Source organism: Pungitius pungitius, chromosome 5 (genome assembly GCF_949316345.1).
Source record: "Pungitius pungitius chromosome 5, fPunPun2.1, whole genome shotgun sequence".
Lineage (NCBI taxonomy): Eukaryota > Metazoa > Chordata > Actinopteri > Perciformes > Gasterosteidae > Pungitius > Pungitius pungitius.
In genome coordinates, this window is record NC_084904.1 from 8,973,796 (window position 1) to 8,997,742 (window position 23,947).

The following is a 23,947-nucleotide window of genomic DNA, read 5'->3' on the forward strand; positions in this document are numbered from 1 at the left end:
CATCATTACCGTGGTAACTGGGCAAGACCAACACCGTACTTCATATATAATCCATAACTTAAATTGAAACAAATGAAAAGTTTTGTGGCATTATTATTAGCTCATTACCCTTCAGAGACGTATGTTTACATTACATGTCATTTATCTAACGCTTGAGTGGGAGAGTTTTTTCCAGGGAAGAAAAGTAGTTCAGTCTTGTCAGGGTTGATCTTCAGGTGATGAGCGGACATCCACTGGGAGATGTCAGTCAGACATGCAGAGATCCGTGCCGCCACCGGAGTGTCCGAGTCGGGGAAGGAGAGAATTAGTTGGCAGTCGTCGGCATAGCTGTGATAGGAAAAACCATGCGAGCGAATGACTGAGCCAAGAGAGTTGGTGTAGATTGAGAAGAGGAGGGGACCCAGGACGGAGCCCTGATGACTTACAATAAGTGCATTTCCACATAGAGATACAAACTCAGAAGAACAAGTAACAAGAAAGTACAATTTTCATCAATAAGCAGTTTCAAAACATGTTACAGAAAAGGCCCAGGCCCCCTCTTGCCCCTGCCTAGACCCGGCCCTGCTTGTACATTTTACAATTGTTCCGGTGCCCGTACGTGACACAGGTACAGTGATAAAACACATAGTTATAAACAAATATGCAAGGCGCCGCACTCAGCCGCCCCGAAGACTCCACAAAAGACTCCTTAGTTGTCTTTGTTCTGCTTGTCTTCGTGCGGAGGGTCTTCGCTAACGCTTCACCTAGTCTCCTGTTAAATACTCCCTCGTTAGTGGAAGTCGGCTAAGGCTGCACTGATCACTCCCCCGTCGTTAGGAAACAACAGGTTGATTGCCCTCAGCCGATACTTGTCCAAATGCAATGTGACGAGCACTTTGACACCCTAATCAGTGGACAATAACAACTGGCAGTCAAGTTAGCTTAAAACAAGAAACGGTAACAGATAATGCAGTAGCAGTCAAGTTTCACTTAAAAACAGCAGAAGCAACAACAAGTTTAGCAGACTAGCTTGGTTAAAGAAAATATACTCAATCCGATTTCAAGTCTCCTGGAAGTCCGAAGATGCACACTGTTTAAATTAGATAATGGTTTATTGTCTGTATTATGGAGGAGAAAAAATATATATATTCATTCGCCTGCCCATCTGTAATTAGACTAAGAAGATTACTGAATTACATAATTACTGCCTCATGTCTGAATGCCTAACAGATATTGGTGCAATGTTACAGGGGCTTTGATCAGCACATTTTAATCAATTAAGTGGACATTTGTGGCAAATATGAAGAACTTCCCGCCAGATTCCTGAGATACAGATTTCTCAAGAACGATGTGGACAGACAACCTGGAAACATCTGTCACAGGCTTAAAAAGCCTAATTTTATTGAAGTTGGACCTGGAGCTCCTGAACATCAGCAGCGCCTTGATGGAAGTGTTTGTAGAAAGACCCTGCCAGAGCAAACCCAACAGGAGCCCTAATAAAAAAGCATGGAGATCGGTGCCAGCTGATTCATCTTTACGTTGACATTTATTTTGCTCTCTGTTCTTTGAAGGAGACTATGACAGCAGTTCAGTTATTTCACTTTTCCAGAAAGATACATCTTTTATTTATATTTGAGATTAAGAGAAACATTTTTTTACATTTTAAAAATGTAAGGAATATGGCAACACAACAAACCTGGCAAGAGAGGGCCACCCACCAAAACTCACGGACCAGGCAAGGAGGACATTAATCAGAGAGGTAACAAAGAGACCAAAGAAGCTGCAAAGCTCCACAACGGGGATTGGAGTTTCTGTCCATAGGACCATTTTAAGCCGTACACTCCACAAGGCTGAGCTTTACAGAAGAGTGGCCAGAAAAAAGCCATTGCTTAAAAAAAAAAATGACACATTTGGTGTTTGCCAAAAGACATGTGGGAGACTCCCCAAACATATGGAAGAAGGTACTCTATTCAGATGAGACTAAAATTGATCTTTTTGGCCATCAAGAAAAACGCTATGTCTGGCGCAAACCCAACACCTCTCATCACCCCGAGAACACCATCCCCACAGTGAAGCATGGTGGTGGCAGCAGCCTTCAGTTATCAAGCTCCTCTTTAGAGGAACCAGCTTCCACTTTCAGTCCGGGGGGGCAGACTCGGTCAGCTCATTTAAGATAAAGCTTAAAACATTCCTCTTTGATATTGCTTATAGTTAGGGCTGGCTCAGGTTAGTCTGGACCAGCCCTTAGTTAAGCTGCTCTAGGCTTAGACTGTCGGGGGACTTCTTAGGACACACCGAGCCCCTCTCTCACTCTCACTCTCTCCTTCCACAATAATCCATGTTTTATTAATGTACATCACTAATTAAGCTTCTTTCCGGGAGTTCTTTGTGCTTTCTCGCCTAGCAGGTCTCTGTAGATGGTGGTTCCGTCTGGACCCTGGTTCTGACTGCTGGCATGGCTCTGCTGACACCTGCTGCTGCCATCATCATTACTTTAAATATGATTCATATTACTGTCATCATAAACCAACATCTTTCTGCTCTCCCTCCCCACAGAAGCCTCTGTGGATGGTGGTTCGACCTGATGGTGGTTGTCCCTGCAGTGGTCCTGCCGTACACCTGTTCTGCTACTTGCAATTACTTGTATCATTTCTGAATGGAGGAGTTTTGCCTTGAAGAATGGGCAAAAATCCCAGTGGCTAGATGTGCCAAGCTTATAGATACATACCCCAAGAGGCTTGCAGCTGTAATTGCTGCAAAAGGTGGCTCTACAAAGTATTGATTTTGGGGGGGGGGGGGGAGAATAGTTATGCACGCTCAAGTATTCTGTTTGTTTCACAATAAAACATATTTTGCATATTCAAAGTGGTAGGCAGGTTGTGTAGATCAAATGATACAAACCCCTCAAAAATCAATTTTAATTCCAGGTTGTAAGGCAACAAAAAAAGAAAAACGCCAAGGGGGGTCAATACATTTGCAAGGCACTGTACTTGAATTAAATGTCCTATGGCATGGTCTTCCCATTTCATAAATTATATTATGTTAGATTTGCATTAATTCAGTTATCAGATGATTTCCAGCTCAGTTTAGTATCTATTATCACTCCCAGAATTGTAATCTCTGTGAAAATCAGGTAGATTTTTTAATAACCCTAACCAACTGAAATTCCTGTTATATTCTCCCCACAAGATGTATGCATAAAATATCTTTACAAAAAATTAAACGTATGATTTGCAAATCAAACCAATGTTTAGGTTTTGGCAACCTCCACATTTATCTTTTTTGCTCAAGATAATAAATAAGTGAGCATAACACTCAACCTTGTGGAGCTCGACAAGTAACCTCCACAGAGAATCTCGAACAGAGAAAAAACAACACAGCATGAAAACGTTTTTCAGTATGAGTTGGATTGTGCACACGCGTCTGGGTGTCAGAAGCTGCTATTATCGTTATTACCTGTAGGAGGCGCGTGTTGGACACGTTCCCAGATATACCCAATGAGCGGAGGCGCTGTCGTCACGTGTTCCGTCATCTGTGTCGGCTGATTACGTGTAGCTTGCCTACTAGCAGCACAGCTAGCAAGTCAAACCAGACAGCGCTAATGAGTGAGTTCGTATTGACTGTCACGACCATAGCTATCCACTGAGGGTACAGAGAAGAAAAGGTCAACGTACGGCCATTAAGATTATTTGGAAACGTCACGGACTGGTACTTTATCCAAGTTAACATGGTAAGAGAAAGGCGACGTCCGTGAACTAGTAAGCTAACGAGCTAACGTCGCCCTATGGTGGTAACGTTTACTCTCATTGTTATTGGAGAGCTAGCTGCTATCTGTCAGCCAAACCTGTCTGTGCATCGGTAGGAGGGGGGTCTGACAGAGGTTTTACTCTGCAGCAGTTGGTCATCTAACTTCTCCACACATCCGCAGAGAAACAACACATTCTGTTATAAACTCTAATTCTCCTCAGGGCAATTTGTAGCGATGAATGGCATTGTGATTCCATGATTCTAATGTATGTGTTTGTCCGACTACTCCCCCCCCCCCCCCCCCAGCAGTTGTGAACACAAACAATTAGTGAACCACGAGGATATTTCAGTCTGACATACACTGACTGTTATTCAGTGAGGTGTAATGTTTCCATCAGTAAAGGACTTACAGAGTGGCCCACACAGCACACAGACTAGATCACCACCACAGAGTTTTAGAATGTATCTCATTAAAATGCTACAATAGTCGGCTTGATCTTGTTTGTTGGTCTCATTACAACTATGTGACTGTAGCTGACCAGTAGCCAGAACATAAACATCTTGATAACTTCCTCCTTTCTTCATCAGCAGTAGCAGGATGTCGCCCGAACGGACCTGTTTGGAGCAGTACTGCCTGAGGACGCCGCTGAGTTTCACACCGGAGAACGAGGGGCCATAGACTCATGCATCCCTGGGAGGCCCTCAGTCCACACAAACTGCCAACTGCACTCAAAAAGACGCGCTGAAAGGAACGACATGTTTGCCAAGCTGAAAAAGAAGCTCGCAGAGGAGGCGGCCACAGCACCTCGGGGTGGCGTTCGTATACCACGCACCATCAGCAAGGAGTCCATCGCCTCCATGGGGGCGGACTCGGGGGATGACTTTGTAAGTACATTGTGAAATTCTCCCCAGTCACTAGCTTACTGTGAGAATGGGGTTATCCAGACTATCTGGTGCACACATTTAAGTTTTTTGCATTATTCTAAAATTCATTAATACAAAAGCAAAAAGCTCTTAGTTTTAATTTCAGTAGACATAGTGACTTGGAATTTGATACATTCTCTTGAGGTCAATAAATGTTGCAGTGGTGTGAACGGGGGAGAGAATGAGGAAAGCGTTGATGCTTCCACTCCTTCGGTCCAGACTTACTGGAAATAGAAGAACGATAGTGATCTAGGATCCTAGGTCTTTGACGTCAGTGCTCTGGGAGGAGCCGTGGCTTGCTTTGGGGTTTGTCACCAGTCAGGCAGCTCTAGGTACATGAGGGTTTGGGTGTGACTGACATCGGATTGTATTGCTTGTGTGTAGGCGGGACACTGTTGTGTTCAGACCAACCAGTCGAGCATGAAGTCCAGTTCATTCAATCCTCTTATCACACACTCACTGCTCACTGAGTCTGTGTTTTTTCTTTTTTTATTTGACCTGTTTCAGTCGGCACTAGCATGCAGTGATTTTTCAGGGTTTTGTTGATGTTGTCCCAAATGGTTATCATGACAAATGTTTTCTCATAGCTCCTAAAGGAAACCTCCAGAGGTGCTCTAAGCTAAATTATTTAGTGAAGTCACAGAGTAGCAACCCTGCCGGTGAGCATGGGGCATTGTGTTCCTGGTACAAAAAACACTAATGCCACTTCTAGACATTTCAGGCACTGCTAGTGATTTTCATTGTATCACATCGCACACATGACACATGAATTTCAATGTCATGTTTTTGAGAACTGTAGGTTCATGTGATGAAACTGCATCTCTCTAGTGACCAGCAGGGGAAACTCCTCTGGTCCCATAGAAGTCTATGAGTAAATGACTGTGTGTGTGTGTTTCTCTCCATGTCTTCAGGCCTCTGATGGCAGCAGCTCCAGGGACGACCTGCCTGCTCAGCTTCTCAGAAGGAATGACCTGATCCGGAAGCTGGAGGCCAAGCTCTCAGGTAGGACTGTCCGTCTGAGGTCCGGCTGCTTTTGCCTCTGACATTAAGGCGTACAGTGGTCTTGATATTGACAACAATCAATATTCCTTTGTGCCTCTTTTTTCTCTGTCACTCACACAATCAATTCCTGTAGTGAAGTTTATAGCTACCCTAACATTGAGCAATCATCCTCACAGGACCAGCTCCCTGAAGCACCCATCCATCTTTGCATCTATTGATCCGAGTTTTCTTTTATTAGGATAATGTCGTGGAATTCTTGAATGTTCAGTGTTTTATTCGATCATCATTTCTTGAAAACCAAGAGATAATAGACCCTGTTTAACAGATGCCTGATTAAAAAACATCTGGATCTAAAGTTGAAAAGGATGCCTGTGACATAGTAGTCATAGCAACCTTCTCTCCAAACATACTAAAGTGAGGGATGGACCCCCTGTCCTTATGTGACTTTGCACCCTTAGAAAAGGTCAAAGGTATTTTTAACCAGTATGCTTTTCTCAGATCAGAAAATCATCAATGGTTTGACCTCCCATTATTGCTCATGTTTTCCCTTTTGCTTTCTCCCTTTCCTTTTGTTCACCTTCTCCTCTGCCCCCCCCCCCCCCCCCTCCTTACCGTTGTCTGATGGTTCCTCCTCATCCTCCTTTGTGTGTTGGTGTGTGTGTCTGTGTGTGTGCACATGTGTACTGTTGACACTCCATCCCGTCACCCTACTTCCCAACACTAGACTATGCTGAGCAGCTGCGAATTATGCAGAAGACCAAGGAGAAGCTTGAAATTGCATTAGAAAAGCATCAGGATTGTACGTACCCTCCTCTCCTGCCGATCAGCTTCCTGTCTCTCACCTGTCTGTCTGCTGTAATAACGATTACATGGCGTGTCATGACTTCCTCCAATGAGAGTTTTTTCTTAATATCATAGTGCTTTGCTGCTCTTTTGAATCTAGAAATCCACCCTTGAGTCTCTGACGCCGTTAGTTTGTCAGCACATTGAGCCCAGAGCTATGTCTGCATCGTCTGCTACTGTGTGGGTATACTCCCAATCTGCCCTCAAAGTACTTTAATTAAGGGTTTCTCAGATGCCCCTTATAGCGCGGTTACTGCTCCTGAAGACGTGATTGGCCTGCTGCGTCCAGGGGCTTGTGTGTGATACGAGTATGGCTACTGCCAATGGCATAACCTCAAATATGAAAAATCATATATATTTGGTCAGTCAGAATAGGAATTATCACTTAATTAGCATGTCTTATAGTCCATGATGTCTGGAGATATTGCTCTTGAATCTTTGTATTTTTGGTTGCTATGAGCACCACAAGCTGGGGTTTGATTGAAGAGAAGGCAGACATTGTCATGGCTGATATCTCCCAAACAAGCACAGCCCACCAAAACAATGGAAATGGGTAGAGAGCACCAGAGGTGAGAGAAACATAATGTCTCTATTAAAAAGGTTTAGGTCATGATAGATTTACTGACTATTAAGGCTTATTCTCCAGCATCCACATTAATCCAGTCTTCAGTTTGTTGCTTCTCTGGTAAGCAGGTGTTGTGAGAACCAGGTGGAGCCTGATGGGTGGATTTCCTCTTACACAGATATGCAGAGCTAGCGTAACTGTTTTTTAGTTCTTATCACTTTCCGTGCATCGCTCGCGTGCTTTTGAGATGAACACGCGTCTTGATCTGACTCGCTACCCTTCACAGCTACTAACGGTGCCACTGTCTGTGCCATTTAATACTCCTGTCCTCTCTAGTTGCATACAAACCTCTGTATGATTTCCATCTTTCCCTTTTCCTCTGTCTCACTTTCACTACTCAGCATCCATAAAAAAACTTCAGGAGCAGAATGAGTGTCACCAGGCCAGCAGAGCCAAGATGGCAGAGGGGATGGCGTTAGCTCTGGAGAAGAAGGACCAGGTAGAGGCCGCTCAGTCTCACTACTGTACCGCCGGGATTTGAGGCTTGTTAACTCATTTCCTTCTTCCTTTGCCTGCAGGATTGGATGGAGAAGATGACTGGCGTGGAAAAGGTGAGTCTTTTAAATATCAAATATTCAGCTGTTGGTGGTGTTATTGAAGAGCTTAGAATGTGTTTTCTACACCTGAAATAAATCGTTTCCTCAAAGAAATGATTACACAGGCATTTTTTTTAAAACTGTTGCCAGAAGACCGGTATGATTTTCTGTTTCTTCTGGTGTGTCACTTTTCAATCTCATGAACATGCTGATAAACAGGGTTATTAACAATGAAGATGTTAATAAGATGGTTTCTTATTCATATTCCAACCAGAGCTGCTAATAGTTGAACGAACAGGATGAATTGTATGTTGTTTCTGTCAAGTCTAAAAGAAGTGATCTAATCCAATACGTGAGGTCAAATGATGTCTAATCAGAGACTGGTCGCTTTGAGGAGACCATGTGATTGTATTATAGTCCCGTCCAAAAAGCTCACTTAGCATCCCTCTAGGAAAGGGATGGAAATTAGCCAATTTACCCGGTGGTAAAGGATGGAGAACTTCAAAAAGAGTGCAAGCCAAAACCATGGGTTTGCCCGAGGAGTTTGGTAATACAATTGTGTATTGAAGTGCTTGTAGTAAACCTCTGAAAAGGATTCGTCTCCATCTGGATGCAGGCAAACCTGTGTCGTTTGGTCGTTGTGTGACAGTAGAAAGCAGGCCAAGCACAGGATTAAGGGGTGTATATAATACAACAGGTTGTGCAGTTGTGGTTTGTGTCGTAGTCACAGTGGTGTTGGCCACATTGGAGCAGGCTGGTTGGATGCAGGTGAACAGTCCGTGTTTGGAGCAGAATAAATGATGTTTAGGAATTAAACTGAAATCCAGAATGAGCTTGTAAACTGTGTATCTGTGAAATAATCGAGTGGTACAAGTAGTCTCCATAGTCCAGTCTCACACCTCAGGTTACTCATCCGAGGGCTTGGCCTGGACACTGGAACCGTTCTCTGACATGATGAAAACTCCAAGTATGTTGTGCCTGTGTCCGTCTCTGTCTTTTCAAAGCAAGTGGACAGTTGACCAGAGCTAAAGCACAACCACGTCATTAGTGTGTGAAAGCACACTTTGGGTTCTGGAGACCTGCTGACGTACTGAACGTGGTAAATTCATGTGTCCGTTCATGGTGTGACCGTCTTTGTTCAGGAGAAGGCTTCCCTGGCAGCCCGGGTAGAGGAGATGATGGAGCACAGCTTAGCACTCTTCCAGAAAAGGGATGACCGTGATGAACTGGAAGGCTTTCAGCAGCAGGAGATGGCTAAACTTAAACATATGGTGCGTACCGATGGACTGTGATGGTTGGATTTGCAGAATTAGTTACAATATATGGTTTTCTTACATCAATGAGTTATTTTTGGATGAAATGAAAGGTGGAGGGGGATCATTGAAAGAACTAGGCTTTGGAGTCTCGGGGTCTTTGAAGAGCACTTGGTTTGTCCAAAATGGGGTTTGATCTAACCTGGGTTCATTGTGGTTTAGTGCATGGCATGTTCTTGGAGTACTCTTTGTTTCCCATTCATCAGTTGCTGAAGAAGGAGGAAGAGCTGAGTTTGCGGGATCTGGAGCTCCAGCTGAAGGAAGCTGAAGTTCAGTCGGCAAAGCAAGGGCTGTTGGAGGCTAGGAAGAAACTCCAGACTCTGGAACAGCAGCATGAGGAGAGCTGCAGTCTCAACTCTGGGCTTGAGATAGAGCGGTGAGAACCAATGCTCCTTTTAAACATTTCTACTGATCTGGTGGGCGCAGCTATCAGAAACGCAATACTGTTCAAAAATTCCAACCGTACCCCCAGCAATTCCATTAAAGTTCAGTTTTGTTGAGCTGTGATGTCCTTGTGAGAACATCCGAAGACGACGTACGTGTCCCTGAATGTGTACAGAGAGGAGCTGCTGCTGCTCCGAGAAGAGGCAGACCAGAAGATCCGTGAGCTGCAGTCAGTCCTCCAGCAGGTCTCTGAAGACTTCCAGAAGGTCAGTCCTCAACACAAGCGGCTACAACTTGTTCTGTTCTTCAAGTGGCTTTGTAAAAAACCTTGTGTTTCAGTCACAGAGTGTGGTGTCCACGTTAGAGACGTCCTTCCAGGAGTTACAGACTGAGCATGACGCCCTGAAGTTGCATCAACAAAAGGTCAGAGTGTAATCCAACATTCTCCACATACCTAGGATGAGCCACTACAGCAGGGGTCCCCAAACTTGTTCCTGTGAGGGCCAGATAACTTTTCCCTTCTCTGGAGGGGGCCGGGGTCAGAAAAAGTGTGACGATGGATGTGCAGTGGGTGCCTAAATGTAAACATTTGTTTTCCAGAAAGCCACATATAACTAAATATTAATAATCCAGGATCTTCACAGAAAAAAAAGTCAGGAAAATAAATAATATCACTTAATGAAATAAATAATAACCAAATAATCTTCTGTGGGATCTTTACAGAAAAAAATGAAATAAATAATAACCGCCACCGCCTCTTGACCGATGAGAGCATTGAACAAATAATCGTTTGACCAATGCAGGTTAAATGTCCTGCATTCTGAATCAACCTTTTCTCCATTATTCCGTTTTATTTCACAGGGGCTAGTCTAGGATTTGCGTGGCCAGACTGAAAAAAAAAATCATAATGCCCCTCTGGTATTGTTCAGGGGGCCAAATGTGGAGGCGGGCCGTGTCCGGCCCGTGGGCCTTAGTTTGGGGACCACTGCACTACATTGTGAATGACTTTTCTTTCAGAAAATCAGGCGCTGATCTTTACACGTCTCTGCTGAGTGTGTTACATTTCATTACATGTCATTTAGCTGACGCTTTATCCAAACTTACATTAAATTATGACCCATGCATTTCATTTTGCCTGGGGAGCAATTAGGGCTCAGGGTCTTGCTCAGGGACACTTCCACACGGGATTTGAACTGCCAACCTTGCGGCTCGCAGCACATCACACTACTCCATGCACCACCATCGCGAGTCATGGTTATAACTTAACGACAATGAATAACCCGCAACAGAGTTTTGGGCCATAGCGCCCAGCCCTAGTTAGCTAAGATGTATGATGCGTTCAGAGCGTGCTAATGGACTATATTGTATTTGAACCGTCAGCAATCAACATTTATTATTCAAGGAAGGTAAATTCTCACGTCACTATTGCGCAGCAAAGTATTTCATCAGACTTTTGGTTTGAAGATTGACTAAAGAAAGATTCCCCTTGACATCATCAGGCCGCTGTGACAGAGGTGGACAAGGAGCGCTTGTTATCGGACCTTCAGAAGAAAGTGGCGTCTCTGGAGAGACGGCTCCAGGGGAACCTGAGCCAGGACGACCATCTACAGGAGCTTCTCCATGAGGTGAAGAAGATCTAGAGCAAGGCTCATGTTGTTTTTATCCATGTATGTTCATACCAAATCATGCATCCCATATCGATCAATGAAATGAATTAAATGAATTAAATGCAGGATGAAGTCAAAAGTTCTGTCTGGCATTGCTTACATTAATGTTTATGTTATGATGACATTTTATCACTGTGCTAATATGGTGCAACTGATAGTAACATATTGAGCATTTAAACTAATAGATAAGTTTATCTTCGGTGTGTTTCTTGATGATTATGTCCCTGTTCATAGGAAGAATATACCAAAGCACTTATTAATCAGTCCCGTTTTCCCCTTAAAGAAGTCCGGCTTGGAGCAAAGTCTGGAGGAGACCAGAGCAGAGCTGCTGCAGGTTCGGACCGACCACGCTGATACCGTCAGCTCTCTGGAGACTCAGGTAAGCCATCTGCCCCCATACCTATGGCAGAGCCACCAAATCTGCAAACCTTCCCTATTTTCATTTCCTGGACCCTGTCTTTCCAGGTTTTTAATAGATGCAACAATGAGTAAAATTGTACTTTACTGACTACATTATAGAAAGCATTGAGCGAGAAGGGGGGAGGGAGAGAGGGAGAGCTTGTGATGTTGGTGAACAGTATTTAGGGAGAGAGGCAAACAGGGGTGGGCTGGTTGTGCGTTGTACTATCAAATATTGTTGTGCACTTGAGTCACAAAGACATGGAAAAGTAACGTCCAAGCAAAGACTTGATATGAGTTTCCGCTGTGTTTCCTGTCTGATCTAGCTATCCAGAATGAGCTGCAGCATCACTGAGCTGCAGAACCTCCTCCGACACAAAGACGACTCGTCCAGAGCCTACAGAGACAGGACGGACAGACAGGTCAGCAATCGGACACGGTAACGCACACTGAAGTGGTCCCTTCCAGTGGCTTTAGACTGATGACAGCTGATAACAGTGAAACGTCAGTTTATTTATTCCAGCTGTGATGATAACTAGGATTTACTCCTTTTCTGTCTGGTTCCTCACCTTAATCCTGAATCTATTGGTTTCTGATGAGTGGCTGAGGATTTTGCTCACAGCGTGAGGTGAGGTCACTCTATCGTACTGTACTGCTTTATTTTTCAGATAGCTAATTTGGAGCAGAATGTCCAAGAGAGTGATGAGAGGCTGAAGAGTGCAGAGCGCCAGGTCACAGAGAAACAGCAGCATGTGGATGAACTGGTGAGCAGCACAGACACGTACAGCTTGCCCCCCCAAGGGTGGAATATGAGGGGGGACTGTGGATACTGTTTAAGTACGGCATAGAGGTATGGTGTAAAAAAACAAATTCTATAAAGTAAATGATTTAAATTACAGATGTCGTATTGTGATTGCTCAACAAAAGTACAACTCCAGTTAAATTAGTCCTCTCATATAATAGTGTCATATTAGCAATGACACTGTTGCAGTTACAGTTTTTCTTTTAACATGATCATTTGTATCCATAAACACAGTTTGTGTCCATTTTGAAGAATTATTGTTTAGGTCCAGGAAGTCAAATGTTGAAACCTTGAAGTTAGCTGTAGAAATGTGATAACATAGCTTCTTTCCTTGTATCTGGTTGGATTAAGTTAATGTGTGTTTCTTCCAGCTAGCGGAGTGGAGTGCAGAGAAGGCCTTTCTGGACCAGCAGGTGTGTTTGCTTCAGCAGCAGAGCCAGGATAAGGCCAGCCGCCTGGAGGACAGCGTCAGCTCTTTACAGGCTGAAAGACAGAGGCTGCATGACAGACTGGTACGCTCTGCTTCTCATCTCTAACACTATACCGTGGTCATGCTGTTACTGACTCGTACTCTTCTGTTCTTGTGTTGTAGGCTGTTCTGGATCAGCAGAAGGACGAGGTAACCTCCTCCCTCAGTCAGCGGACAGAAGAGTTGGAGCAGAGCCGGGTCAGATCAGCATTCCATGGACCTCTAAAGACGTTCACTAAGACTTCAAATTCTGTTTCTATTTTCAAATCGTTAGAAAAGTGCTTTTTCATTTGGAATGTGGAAAATTAGGTTACATTGTTTGTACTACATTTTCATTTTCAGAGAGTTTTTGACATTTGAATGTTGTCCATGTCTACAGTACAGCACGTTACCACCTGACATGGTCGTAGAACGCACGTGAAACTCCTAATATAAATTACTCAATTCTCCTTCTGGTCAAAACATTTGGATAATTAACCTTCTATTGAGGAATCCTTGCATGACCTTTGTTTTAACAAATATGGTTGTTGTCACACATTGGGATACAGCTTCACTTAAACTTTGCTCTGAACATGGACCTAAAGTGACAGTAAATACAGATGAAACTCGAAAAATTAGAATTAGAATAAAGTTCATTTATTTCAGTAATTCAACTTAAAAGGTGAAACTAATATATAGACTCATTATAAGCAAAGTAAGATATTTCAAGCGTTTATTTGATATGATTATGGCATACAGCTTATGAAAACCCCAAATTCAAACTCTCTTGGCAGTGTGGGCAAGTGCCATGTCCTGCTGGAAAATGAAGTCAGCATCTCCATAAAGCTTGTCTGCTGAAGGAAGCATGAAGTGCTCTAAAATGTCCTGGTAGACGGTTAAGTTGAATTATTGAAATAAATGAACTATTGCAAGATATTCTAATTTTTTGAGTTTCACTTGTATACTAGCCACATATCATGCGTGAAGGAGGAGGGTCATTGTAGTCATCTTGGTCTGTGTTCCCTCAGGCCGAGCTGAACAGTCGGCAGACTGTGAGCACGGAAATTGCCAAAGCGCTTGAAGAAAGCAGGCGCCAGAAGGAGGAGCTACAAACGCAAGTGTGTAGACCAACACTCAGGATGCTGCTTTGACGTAACCTCAGTGGGTCCCCCACAGGCTCCGTGTCAGGGCTGTGTGTCATTCAGCCAGGTTTGCCTTTGCTTGTTGCCAGGTTGGAGAGCTCACCACATCACTACAGACCTCCCTGCAGGACCTTTCCACAGTCACTGAGAAGCTAGCAGCGAGCGAGGAAGACGTACAAACACTACAGAAGGGTACACACACACACACACACACACACACTTTAGATCCTGTATATTGGCTCTTGATGTTCTTGGGCCTTCGTTTTGTAATCATGAGTTAAAACAATACTTATTAAAGTATTTCTGCTTTGTGTAACACTAGTTGTTGGTATCTTAGAATGGTACCCAAATTGTACGTTGCATTTATTTATAATGATTTTTGTTAGAGGCCTAAGATTCTAGATTGTGCATTTATTTCTAATTCTATGATTGAAATCATTGAACAAAGTACAAATGTCTACTTTTTTTGGATCGTGTGTGTGTTGCGGTGCAGAGGTGCAGTGGTGGCAGGCAGCAATGGTCCAGTTGCAGGAGGAGGTGGAGCAGCAGCGCGCCCAGCTGGAGCAGATGGAGCTGGACAAAGAGTCACAGCTGATCAGCCAGACGCAGCAGCTGGATGGCTGCCAGGCGCGGGTAGGCCCCTCCCCCCCCCCCCCCCACACACACACACACACACAGGCACACACTTCTGCGCACATCCTGGCATGTGCTTAATTAATAATATCTATATCTGCAGTATATCTGCAGGTCAGGATATGCAATATGTACTTCCGTGTTTGCTTTTAAATAACATAACTCTTCAATATAACCAATTGATACATATGATCATACCTGCAATCATTTTGAAGTGCGATTGCTTTTGGAGATTTATCCTTTTATGATTCATTTGACTATTTTTTCACACAATTGGAATTCAATTTAACCTTGAAATGCAGTTTGGTTTATGCTTTTTAATCAGCAATTGTTACATTTATTTTTTGATGCTGACTGACTTAGTTAATGAATGTGAAATTGCTCATCATATTCCCAGGTTACCTTTATTTTGTGTACCTACTCCAAAGAGGAGAACATGAACTAACGTTCATTGTGGCATTGAATGTCCTCAGATCTCATACCTAGAGGTTGAGGTGGAAACCTTAACGGAGCAGCTGCACGGCCCTGAGGTGTGTGAGGAGGATCAGAACGGCAGTGTGACGGTGGATGACCTGGATCACATTCAGAAGGTCAACCGAGAGCTCGAGCAGCAGCTCTCTGACAAGAATAGGGTCAGTCACTAATTTATTCCTGATGTCCCACCGGCTCTTTGAGAGGAGCTGCACGTGTACTGTGGTAAAATGTTAAATTGTCTGTACTTGTATTTCTATTTTTTATCCTTCCAACTACTCAAAACCCTTCAATGTCATCACATCATCATCCATCCGTTCACACCCATTTAAATTCAATTACCTTTTAATGCCAGTGTCCGGGGTGGCTATGCCACTACAGCCGGGAGGAGATTGCTGCTTTGTGCTGCCAGAGTTTCTTTTGCTACAGTTCCTTGTCAAAGCCGGCGCCTGCTCTCCTTCTGTCAGGTTGTCTCCCAGCGGGAGGGAGGGGGGTTGATGGGAGTCCTGCCGTAACAGCTGACACAATATATCATTCTTTTCCAAGCTTCTGTAGCTTGTTGTCAACAGCTCTGGCTGTTGTGTCTCCTTCGTGGTGGTATTTGTCTCTCCGACCCGTGCCCACTTTTTTAGCATTTTATTAAATATGCAGAAAGTACGGCTCAGCCCTGGGGGGAGGTTACACATGAATGAAATGTCTTTAGCAGCTCGCAGCATCTAGATGCATAAAACACATTGGTATTGTTTTGCAGACCATCAAGCAGCTGCAGCAGAGACTGGCGGAACTGAAAAGGACGCTGCAGAAGGAACTTGTGAGTTTTCTTGAGCTGTAAAATCACCAGTTAAACCAAAACACTGCAATTTAAACCATTGTTCCGTTTGCGATGCCAACCAAAGGTTTACTTCTACAGCACCTGTGCATTAGCATTGCACAAATAAAACATGGCTGTGAGGGAGGGGTCATCTGCAGGTGCTTTGGTGAGCGAAGGTGGCGCATGGAGTAGAGGGTGCACGAGTGTGTGCTGGGAACTGCAGGGTTGGCAGTTTGAACCCGGCTGCTCCATGTCCCATGTCGAAGTGTCCCTGAGCAAGACACCCAACCGCTAACCTACGGCTGACAACAGCTCCCGTTGTGTGGCATGGGTTAAAAATGTAAACCAATGTAAGTCGCTTTGGATAAAAGCGGCAGCTAAATGACAATGTAAAGCTCAACAGAGCAACGTAGAGATCCTTAATGAAAAGCTGCTCCAGAGAGCTCAGGTCTTGGAGCCCTGCCTTTGCCAAAGGTTCCCCTTCCTGCTCGACACACAGGGAATGAGACCGGACCTGAAGCCAAATGTTGTTTGAATCATTTTGGCACACGGCTGTAACATACGTGGTACGAGTGTTTCTTTCTCCGTCCACTACAGAAGCTAAAACCTGAGCCAGAAGCTGAAGGGAAGGAGAAGTTTTCCGAAAGCAGAGTAGAAAAAACAGAGAGGGTTTGTCCAGACCCGCTCCCAGCATCTACCCTCAGACCCCCGACCTCCAAGACCATGGTGACCAACACCTCAGACCTCAACGACTCGCGAGAAATCAATTTTGAATATCTCAAACACGTCGTACTCAAATTTATGTCCTCCAGAGAGGCTGAGGTAAGTCCTCAGTGCCTTCAATCAAAAGAATGAAATGACATTTAGTGTGCAGCTCTGAAGGTCTTTATGGACCAGAGGATTGACCCTGGTTCTGTCATTCAGCCACTCAGCATGCATGTGTCTTTCTCTGTCAGGCATTCCAGCTCATACGAGCTGTATCTGTGCTGCTGAACTTCACCCGGGAGGAAGAGGACATGTTGAAACAAACTCTTGAGTACAAGGTAGGTGTTCAGTGTGCAGCTTTAAGCCCTTCATCTCAAGTTCAGGCAGACCACTGCTGAACGAGAGGCATCAACTGATCAGCTGGAGGTCAACCCGTATGAGCAGAGAGAGCAATAAATAAGAAAAGTTGATCATCCGGAGAAATAAAGACTCGGAAGCAATGGAGATTGCCCTACAGCAGGGGTGTCAAACTCATTTCAGGTTCGGACCAGATACTGCCCAGTTCGACTGAACGCGGGCCACTGATGATTGGTATGGCTGATGGGGGGGGGGAGAGGAGAGACGCTGACGATCCGAACAGCGAGGACACCGCGGCTGTCACTCCGGCACCGGGCCGCACAGGACACCCCGGCGGGCTAAAAGTTTGACATATGTGCCCTAGGCTAATATTTCATTAGACTTTTGATTGTGCTAGAGACACTCATTTGTGTGTCTGTCTATGGAGAGACCAATACAACAGTGTCACAACTGTAGTAGTTGGTAGCTGTTGTGCTCAGAAAATGGCAGTTTGAAGCTGCGATTAGAGGCACCAACAAGCAGGATCCTGTTGACCCGGAGCAGTGAGCCACATTGTTTGCATAAAGCTTTACTTAAAGTGAGATGAGAAGAATAGTCTGTGTGCAAAGGCCTTTTTCACCTGGTGAATATATTTGTGTTCTAGATGTCCTGGTTCGGATCCAAGCCTTCTCCAAAGGGGACCATCCGCCCTTCAGTCTCAGGCAATTCTACTCAGTGGAGCTGATGCGCCGCAGGAGGAGATAAGGAAACCAAAGAGCCGCTTGAGGAGCAGGAAGCCCCTCTGCTGTCCACTTTGGACAGCCTGCACGGGCCTTCCTCCTCTGTGGGGACAGACATCTTCATAATCACGTGACAACTTTAAAAGGACTTTATTTCCTTGTCAGTGGTTCAGGCAGACTTTCGGCCATATAGAAGGTCAAATGACACACTCTATTAACACTGGAATTTTGACAGTCAAATATTTCTTCCCTTACCCATGTCAAAAATAGGTTTTCAATTCTGTGAAAACCGCTAAAAGTGAGTTAGCAGGTCAGAAAATGAGCATATGAAAGAACGAGGTGCCTCATTCCCATGGGTTTTTGTTGGAGCAGACTGAAATAGGACTTGATATGACTGTTTTCACTGGACTAATGGTGCAGCGTCGATTGCTGAAAGACATTTTAACCTGTTAGCTGGTACATGTTTATATTTAAATCACAGAGGGCTTCTTAATGAAAATACCTGTCACGGGTCAGTTTTAAAGCCTTAGTTTCAAAGGATCTAAATTGGTTTTCATTTAGACTTGAAGCCTGTAGAAATGCGAGGGCATTGAAAGGGCTGTGTGTCGCCTGTGTTCTGATGCCCAGCCAATATTAGTTAATAGAAGACTTTGTTTCAAGGCTCTCAGCACAATCAAATGAATCTGTTGCAGTTCATGCCCACAGCATCCCCAAATTCATGATTTTTCTTGAGAAAGTATAGCTCTTTGTGATTGCTGATTAATGATTCATTTGGAATCATCACAATTACGATGGGACCTTTGGGGGTGTTGGTTTTAACAGAACCTCCTTGTATTGTCTTCTTGTACTTCTTTTTAAAAGGGCATTTTCACACTGGGGTTCCACTAGTCTTTTCATAGCGACTCCTGTCATCCCGTCCTACCAGACCACATGCCGAGGTGGCCTGGCTCACATTGAGTTCAGGTCCCAGTGAGGTGTGGACAGCATGTGGACAAAATCCAGATCACCGTGGACTTTATCCAACGTAGCTCTCCGTTCCCATCCCCCCAGACACACAGGTTTCTCTACTGAGGTGAGCGGGGAAGAATCAAAACGTGTGCAGCTGCTTCGAAATAAATGATTTGATTAACAACTGGGGAGTGAAGAATGTGAAGGTAAATGGGTTTTATCGTCAGATCAGTAGAGCCTTGTTAACGGCCATCCTCCATTAGAACTGGTCTGCTAGTACTGTATATAGGAAGAGAAGGCAGCTAAAAGGATCTGGGGCTTTTATTGTGAAAAATGTATAGACCAACCGAACATAGAAGTCTCATTGAAAAGAGTGAAATCCCTACTATATGGTTTGGCACATGTGATTTAAGCTTATACGAATATTTTATTAGAATACGGTTATTTATAAGAATATGACATGTACAAAAACATATTTTTAGTTAGTAAAGAGTTAGGACCGGGCTCTGGTGGGTGAAGGGAGTCTTCGGCCTACGTGCTGTAGCTCAACAGCTCATTTCATTGGGTGGTAAAACCTAAGGAACAGGAAGTGCTGCTTTGAAAGAACAGTCTGCTACTTGGGAAACCAACATGGCACATGCCAAGCTGTCTGTGCACAGATTGTCCTTCAACACCAATTTAGACTATGGTTGTCCCTTTGGATATTATAACAACGTGCTTAAATAAGAAAATGCAATGTAAATGATGACTGGAGGACATGATCTACCTTTACCTGCCTTTACTAATGTAAATGAAAGTACATTCCACATATCTATTTATATAGAAAAATATGCACATAGGGTATGTAATTACAACTTTATAAATCAGTGGATGTAAATGGTTTGTGACCGGTTTGCAGTATTTATCATCATCATAATCATAGACCAGAATCCCATACTATCGTCTCCCTGTGATGCCAGTGACTTCAGGAGGTTTGCCTCAACAGCATGGGGAGGATCTGCATGGTGTCTCCTTGCAGCAGCCTGCTCATACATCTACAAGTATCTTAATTTACAAAAGCCACAGCATTCTGTATTTAATTGAAATACAGCCGACTCAACCCAAAAGGAACCATGAATGCACTTTTTAAACCCTGAACCACAACTGTTCATTACAGCTTTTACTTTTCATCATTTAACCATATCTGCCAGTGGACTGGTTTCCTCATCCAACAGTTAGTAATAATAAACTTGAAAGGGTAAAAGACCTCCTCCTTCATGCCTCCGCCTCCTACATCTTTGGTGACAATGGTAGATGGTCAAAGGACTGTACTTTTTTCTATTCTTTTGAGGACACAAAACTAATTCATGTCCTGATGGGAGGAGCTACCATACACCGTGACCCCTGTCCATCAGGGACTAACATTCACACACGGGTGAGAGGAGCTATAATGCAAGGAACCACCTGCTCATCAAGACTATTGAATCACAGCAGGACTGTGACACTGTGGATCGGAGGTCTGATCCCTGGAGCCGCTTGTCCATGGCGCATGAATGGTATTGATTGAACAGCCCTGATGGGTGCACCTGGGATAGGTGCTGCGGAAACCCAAGGTCTGACATGCGTTGCAGTTGCCATTCAACCACACTAATGAGTATGCCAGAATATATAGTGAATCTAATGGAAAATACCGAAATCTGAGGATGTTCTTACTCTTCATTTAGTTTTGTATAGCCCCAAATCATGAGTTACACATTTGTTTCAGGGGGCTTTATGATCTGTACACATGCAACATCCTCTGTCCTGAAACCCTCACTCCATCGTCAGGAAGAACCACCATCAGGTAGAACGTCAATCCACAGAAGCCTGTGGAGAGGGAAAGCACAAAGACTTTAGGAAATGGTAATGTTGGTAAATGATGACAGAATTAGTAATGTGATTAATATTTAACTATGCTCTAATTATTCTGACCCGTAATCCTCTGTGCGGCAGATTTTTAAGCAAGAGGGTCTGCTTAATTGCAGCGGCAATCCAGAGAAAAGCCTCTAAATGTTGAAATGTTACTTCGTATTGAGTGGAGTTCACCTCTGGTAAAGACATTTTGTAAGCACATGCACATCTTGCTGAATCAAAAAACAAGATATATTACACCAGAACATAAAACTCTGCGTCTGTGTTAAATCCGTATAGCATGAGAGCCACAGTTGAGCCTTTGGGCATCTCTTTTTCGGGTTCAGAGGGGTGTAACAAATGCTGAGGGTGGAACGGCATAGCACCATGTTATAAACTGTCATTTCAAGTTAAATATACGTTAATATTAAGTTATAATTCGGTGTTTTGTTGAATATCAGTGTATACAGTGTATATCTTGTGCAGGTTGACGGGGGAACAAATCATTTCTTCCACGCTCCACCAATCAGGGGCGCTGTTCATGTGACGTCAACGAAAAACTTTAACCGACGAAGAAGAACTTCCCCGGAGATATAAAGCCTGCGCACGCGGCGTGGCGGTCCTTTCTGGATGAGCAGCGCGACGAACGAGGTGAGGGGTGCGAGGCTTTTGATTATTATTACTATTATTTTTCCGTTTATCTGAAATAGGCCAATTGAGTTGTTGCTTCGCAAAGTCCAAACCTTTGTGCACGTGCAGCCTTTGCTGTTCCCACCCCTCGGGATGTCGTGGATCGCTAGTGTAACAGGAGATCTGCTGTGGGCTACAACGTGTCTGACTGCTGTCTTATTCATTACAGCCGTGTAACAACCATCTGTTTGGGGTTGTAGGAACACCTCCTCCGTTAGAACGCATGAAGACATGTCGGTGGTTCTCAGGTCGAAGATGATACTTGTTGAGCTGATGATTTGCTGATGCATAAACAACTGCTTACCAAAAGACTGAGACTTGAGATGACCGCAGTGCTGCTGATGGAGATGTTCCTTTCATGTGAACGAATGCTGGGGCTGTTTACATTAAAACTCAGAAAAAAGCTGATAAAGGAATTCTGATGCTGCTCCTCATGATGGGACGGAACATTGCTTTTTAAAGGGTTTGATAATGGTTGACTGCTGATTAGAGCTGGGTAGAAGGGATGTCCTTAGGCATCCACTGTTTACTTGCCGGGTACACAACAGAAAAGCTTGTTAGAGCTCTGCTGCTCTCACCTGTCCTGGCGTGTGTGAACATAGTGGTGTGGTCCCATGTTAAAAGTCAATCCTTTTTGTTTCAGGGTAAGAAGTATAATCCCCTGGATCTGAGACCCAAGAAGACCAGAGACGAGCACGAGGAGGGTCTGCGGACCAAGAAGCAGCAGAGGAAAGACCTCCAGTACTCGATCTGCAAATTTGCTGTCAAAGCTTTGGCTTTTAACAATAAAATCTCTGTAAAAGACTACAATTGTCTGTGTTTTTTGCAAATGTAACACAACGTTGGCCCAACGTAATGTTAACCTCTCGTACTAGGAAAGTATTGTATATAAAGCTTTACTGGTAGATGTATGAAATCCTTTAGTGGCATGATTTATGGAAGCCTGTGTAATAAATGTTTACTGCCATCGGGCCTTGAAGCTCTGGTAGTCGATGGTCCAGATTTGGAGGCTAATTTGAAATATTCATAAAAATAATAGATGGACTCTTATATCTGGACCACTCAAAGCTTTGAGTGACAGGTCGCCCATGCTGACACCTGCCAGTCAGTGACTAGTTCCACACCGTAGTCAGTCATTTTGGGTTCAGTGTCTTCTGTGGAGCGGCCCCACAAAAAGTAAAACATTTTGATTAATAGTTTTTTAAACGAAATGCTTTGACATAAATAGTGCTTAAAAATAACATTTGTATTCTTCCCATCCCCAAACTTGATTGCAGTGCTTTTCCCTTGTTAAAAAATGGTCTCAATACTTGCTTTTAGGATTGTTGCTAGTTTTCCGTACTATATATTTTTTTTAAAGCACTCATCCCACAGAACTAACTTCTGCCTCTTTGTCCCGTGTTATTGGCAGCTCCAATTGTTTTTTACATTTCATTTAATATTTCCATTAACATCTCTAGTCTTTAAATGTATCCCACTGAGCTTTTCCAAATACCCCTCTCCTGAACTTTCCGATCCCATCCTACTTCCTCTTCCTACTCTACAGAAAATGGGGTAACGATCACTTCTTCCAACAGTAGACTGCTTCCATACCGCCCACACACAAACACCTGCCAACAACCACGATGCTCTTGTCAGGTCTAAACTTGAGGCCTGCGTTATAATCCGTGGCGGCAGGAGTTTTGTTTTTGTTGGTAAGGACAGACGTCTGTTTAAAAAAAATCCCAGAATGATTCAATGCAAAAAAAGGTATCAAGCATTATTACTTAATATTTAACATTTATTCCAACAGTTTAACAAGGACATCTTATTCAAACAATTCAGTATATTAATGAATATAGCCCCCCATCTCCCTTCCTATGGACACATATCCCTGGATCTGAAGTCTGTTTGGTTTAAGCCATCTCTTCAACAGAAACTATACCTGGCTTTTATTCTAAACCATTCAGAAATAATTGGTGCATATAATGCATATACATCCCACAGTGACTTTACAGGCAACACCCGCTCTTGAAAATCCATCAAAATCTTGAAAAATTGTCGCATACTCTCTCTGCTCCTCGTCCTTACACTTGATCAACAAGCTACCATCACCCAGCACATTCAAAATGTCCCCAGCTTTCTCCTGCAACCCGCAAATCAGTGCCACAGACTTACTTTCCTGATATAACTTCCGCCCCTGATTCTCAAAATGATTTTGAGCCCCTCATTCGCAATAATCTTCCTCCTCATCACCCTGCCTTCTGTACTACTACCAGATACACTATTAGGCTTCCTGGCTCGTTTACTTTTCCTTCAGTCCGGTTATTGTTACCCATCTCCTCACTCCCACCCTCTCCATCACTATTCCCTCCCATCCTTAGTCTGGTCACAGATACATATATCTCAATCTGCTGAAACCTTCGCTCAATCGCTCTGTGTATTCACTGAGCTCTCCCCACGCAGTTCCCTCATCCATTACATTACATTTAGCTGACTTACATTGCATTCTGTGGAAACATAACCTGACGCCACTCTGAGGCAGAGGAGGAGAAGATTTTCTTCCTCTCCACACAAAGCAAAAGGTAACACTAAAAACGTTCTCACCTTTAATCTAAATGTGTCCCCCTGCTGAGGATATTTTTGTTTTGTGTACACAGAGGATTTCATAATTCATGTTGATTCAGATTTTTAATGCTATTAATGCATTGACATTTGACACAGAATATGAAATCCCACTTTGTTTTCTGAGAGAATGAAGAAATCCAGCTCTGACCACTCAATTGATCTACTTTGACCTTATATTTAGATTAGAATTCCATTTCCTCAGTTATGTCCTATGATTATAGTATTCTGATATATTTCATTATTGTATTGCTGTTCCAATAACGTTGTTTAAAATCTTTATCATTCTTGACCTTAGTCAGGCTTTTGTGTTTTTATTCACTATAATT

At 43.6% G+C, this 23,947-nt stretch overlaps 1 protein-coding gene across 5 annotated transcripts; it reads left to right on the top strand.

The window, feature by feature from the left end:
• Positions 1-3,501: 3,501 nt before the first annotated feature.
• golga1 (golgin A1) lies at positions 3,502-19,698 on the top strand. 5 transcript variants are annotated; one of them, XM_037483017.2, is made up of 24 exons: positions 3,502-3,709; positions 4,315-4,611; positions 5,562-5,652; positions 6,377-6,451; positions 7,462-7,559; positions 7,639-7,671; positions 8,799-8,927; positions 9,176-9,345; positions 9,529-9,619; positions 9,693-9,776; positions 10,853-10,978; positions 11,304-11,399; positions 11,746-11,841; positions 12,088-12,183; positions 12,593-12,733; positions 12,814-12,888; positions 13,698-13,787; positions 13,901-14,003; positions 14,305-14,444; positions 14,918-15,076; positions 15,667-15,726; positions 16,324-16,548; positions 16,683-16,769; positions 17,432-19,698. In XM_037483017.2, the coding sequence occupies exons 2-24, from the start codon at positions 4,483-4,485 to the stop codon at positions 17,510-17,512; spliced, it is 2,475 nt and encodes an 824-aa protein (XP_037338914.1). In that variant the 5' UTR covers positions 3,502-3,709; positions 4,315-4,482; the 3' UTR covers positions 17,513-19,698. The 5 variants fall into 5 exon arrangements, with proteins under 5 accessions (XP_037338914.1, XP_037338916.1, XP_037338915.1 ...); XM_037483019.2 differs by having other exon boundaries at positions 11,307-11,399; XM_037483018.2 differs by having other exon boundaries at positions 4,318-4,611.
• Positions 19,699-23,947: the final 4,249 nt, after the last annotated feature.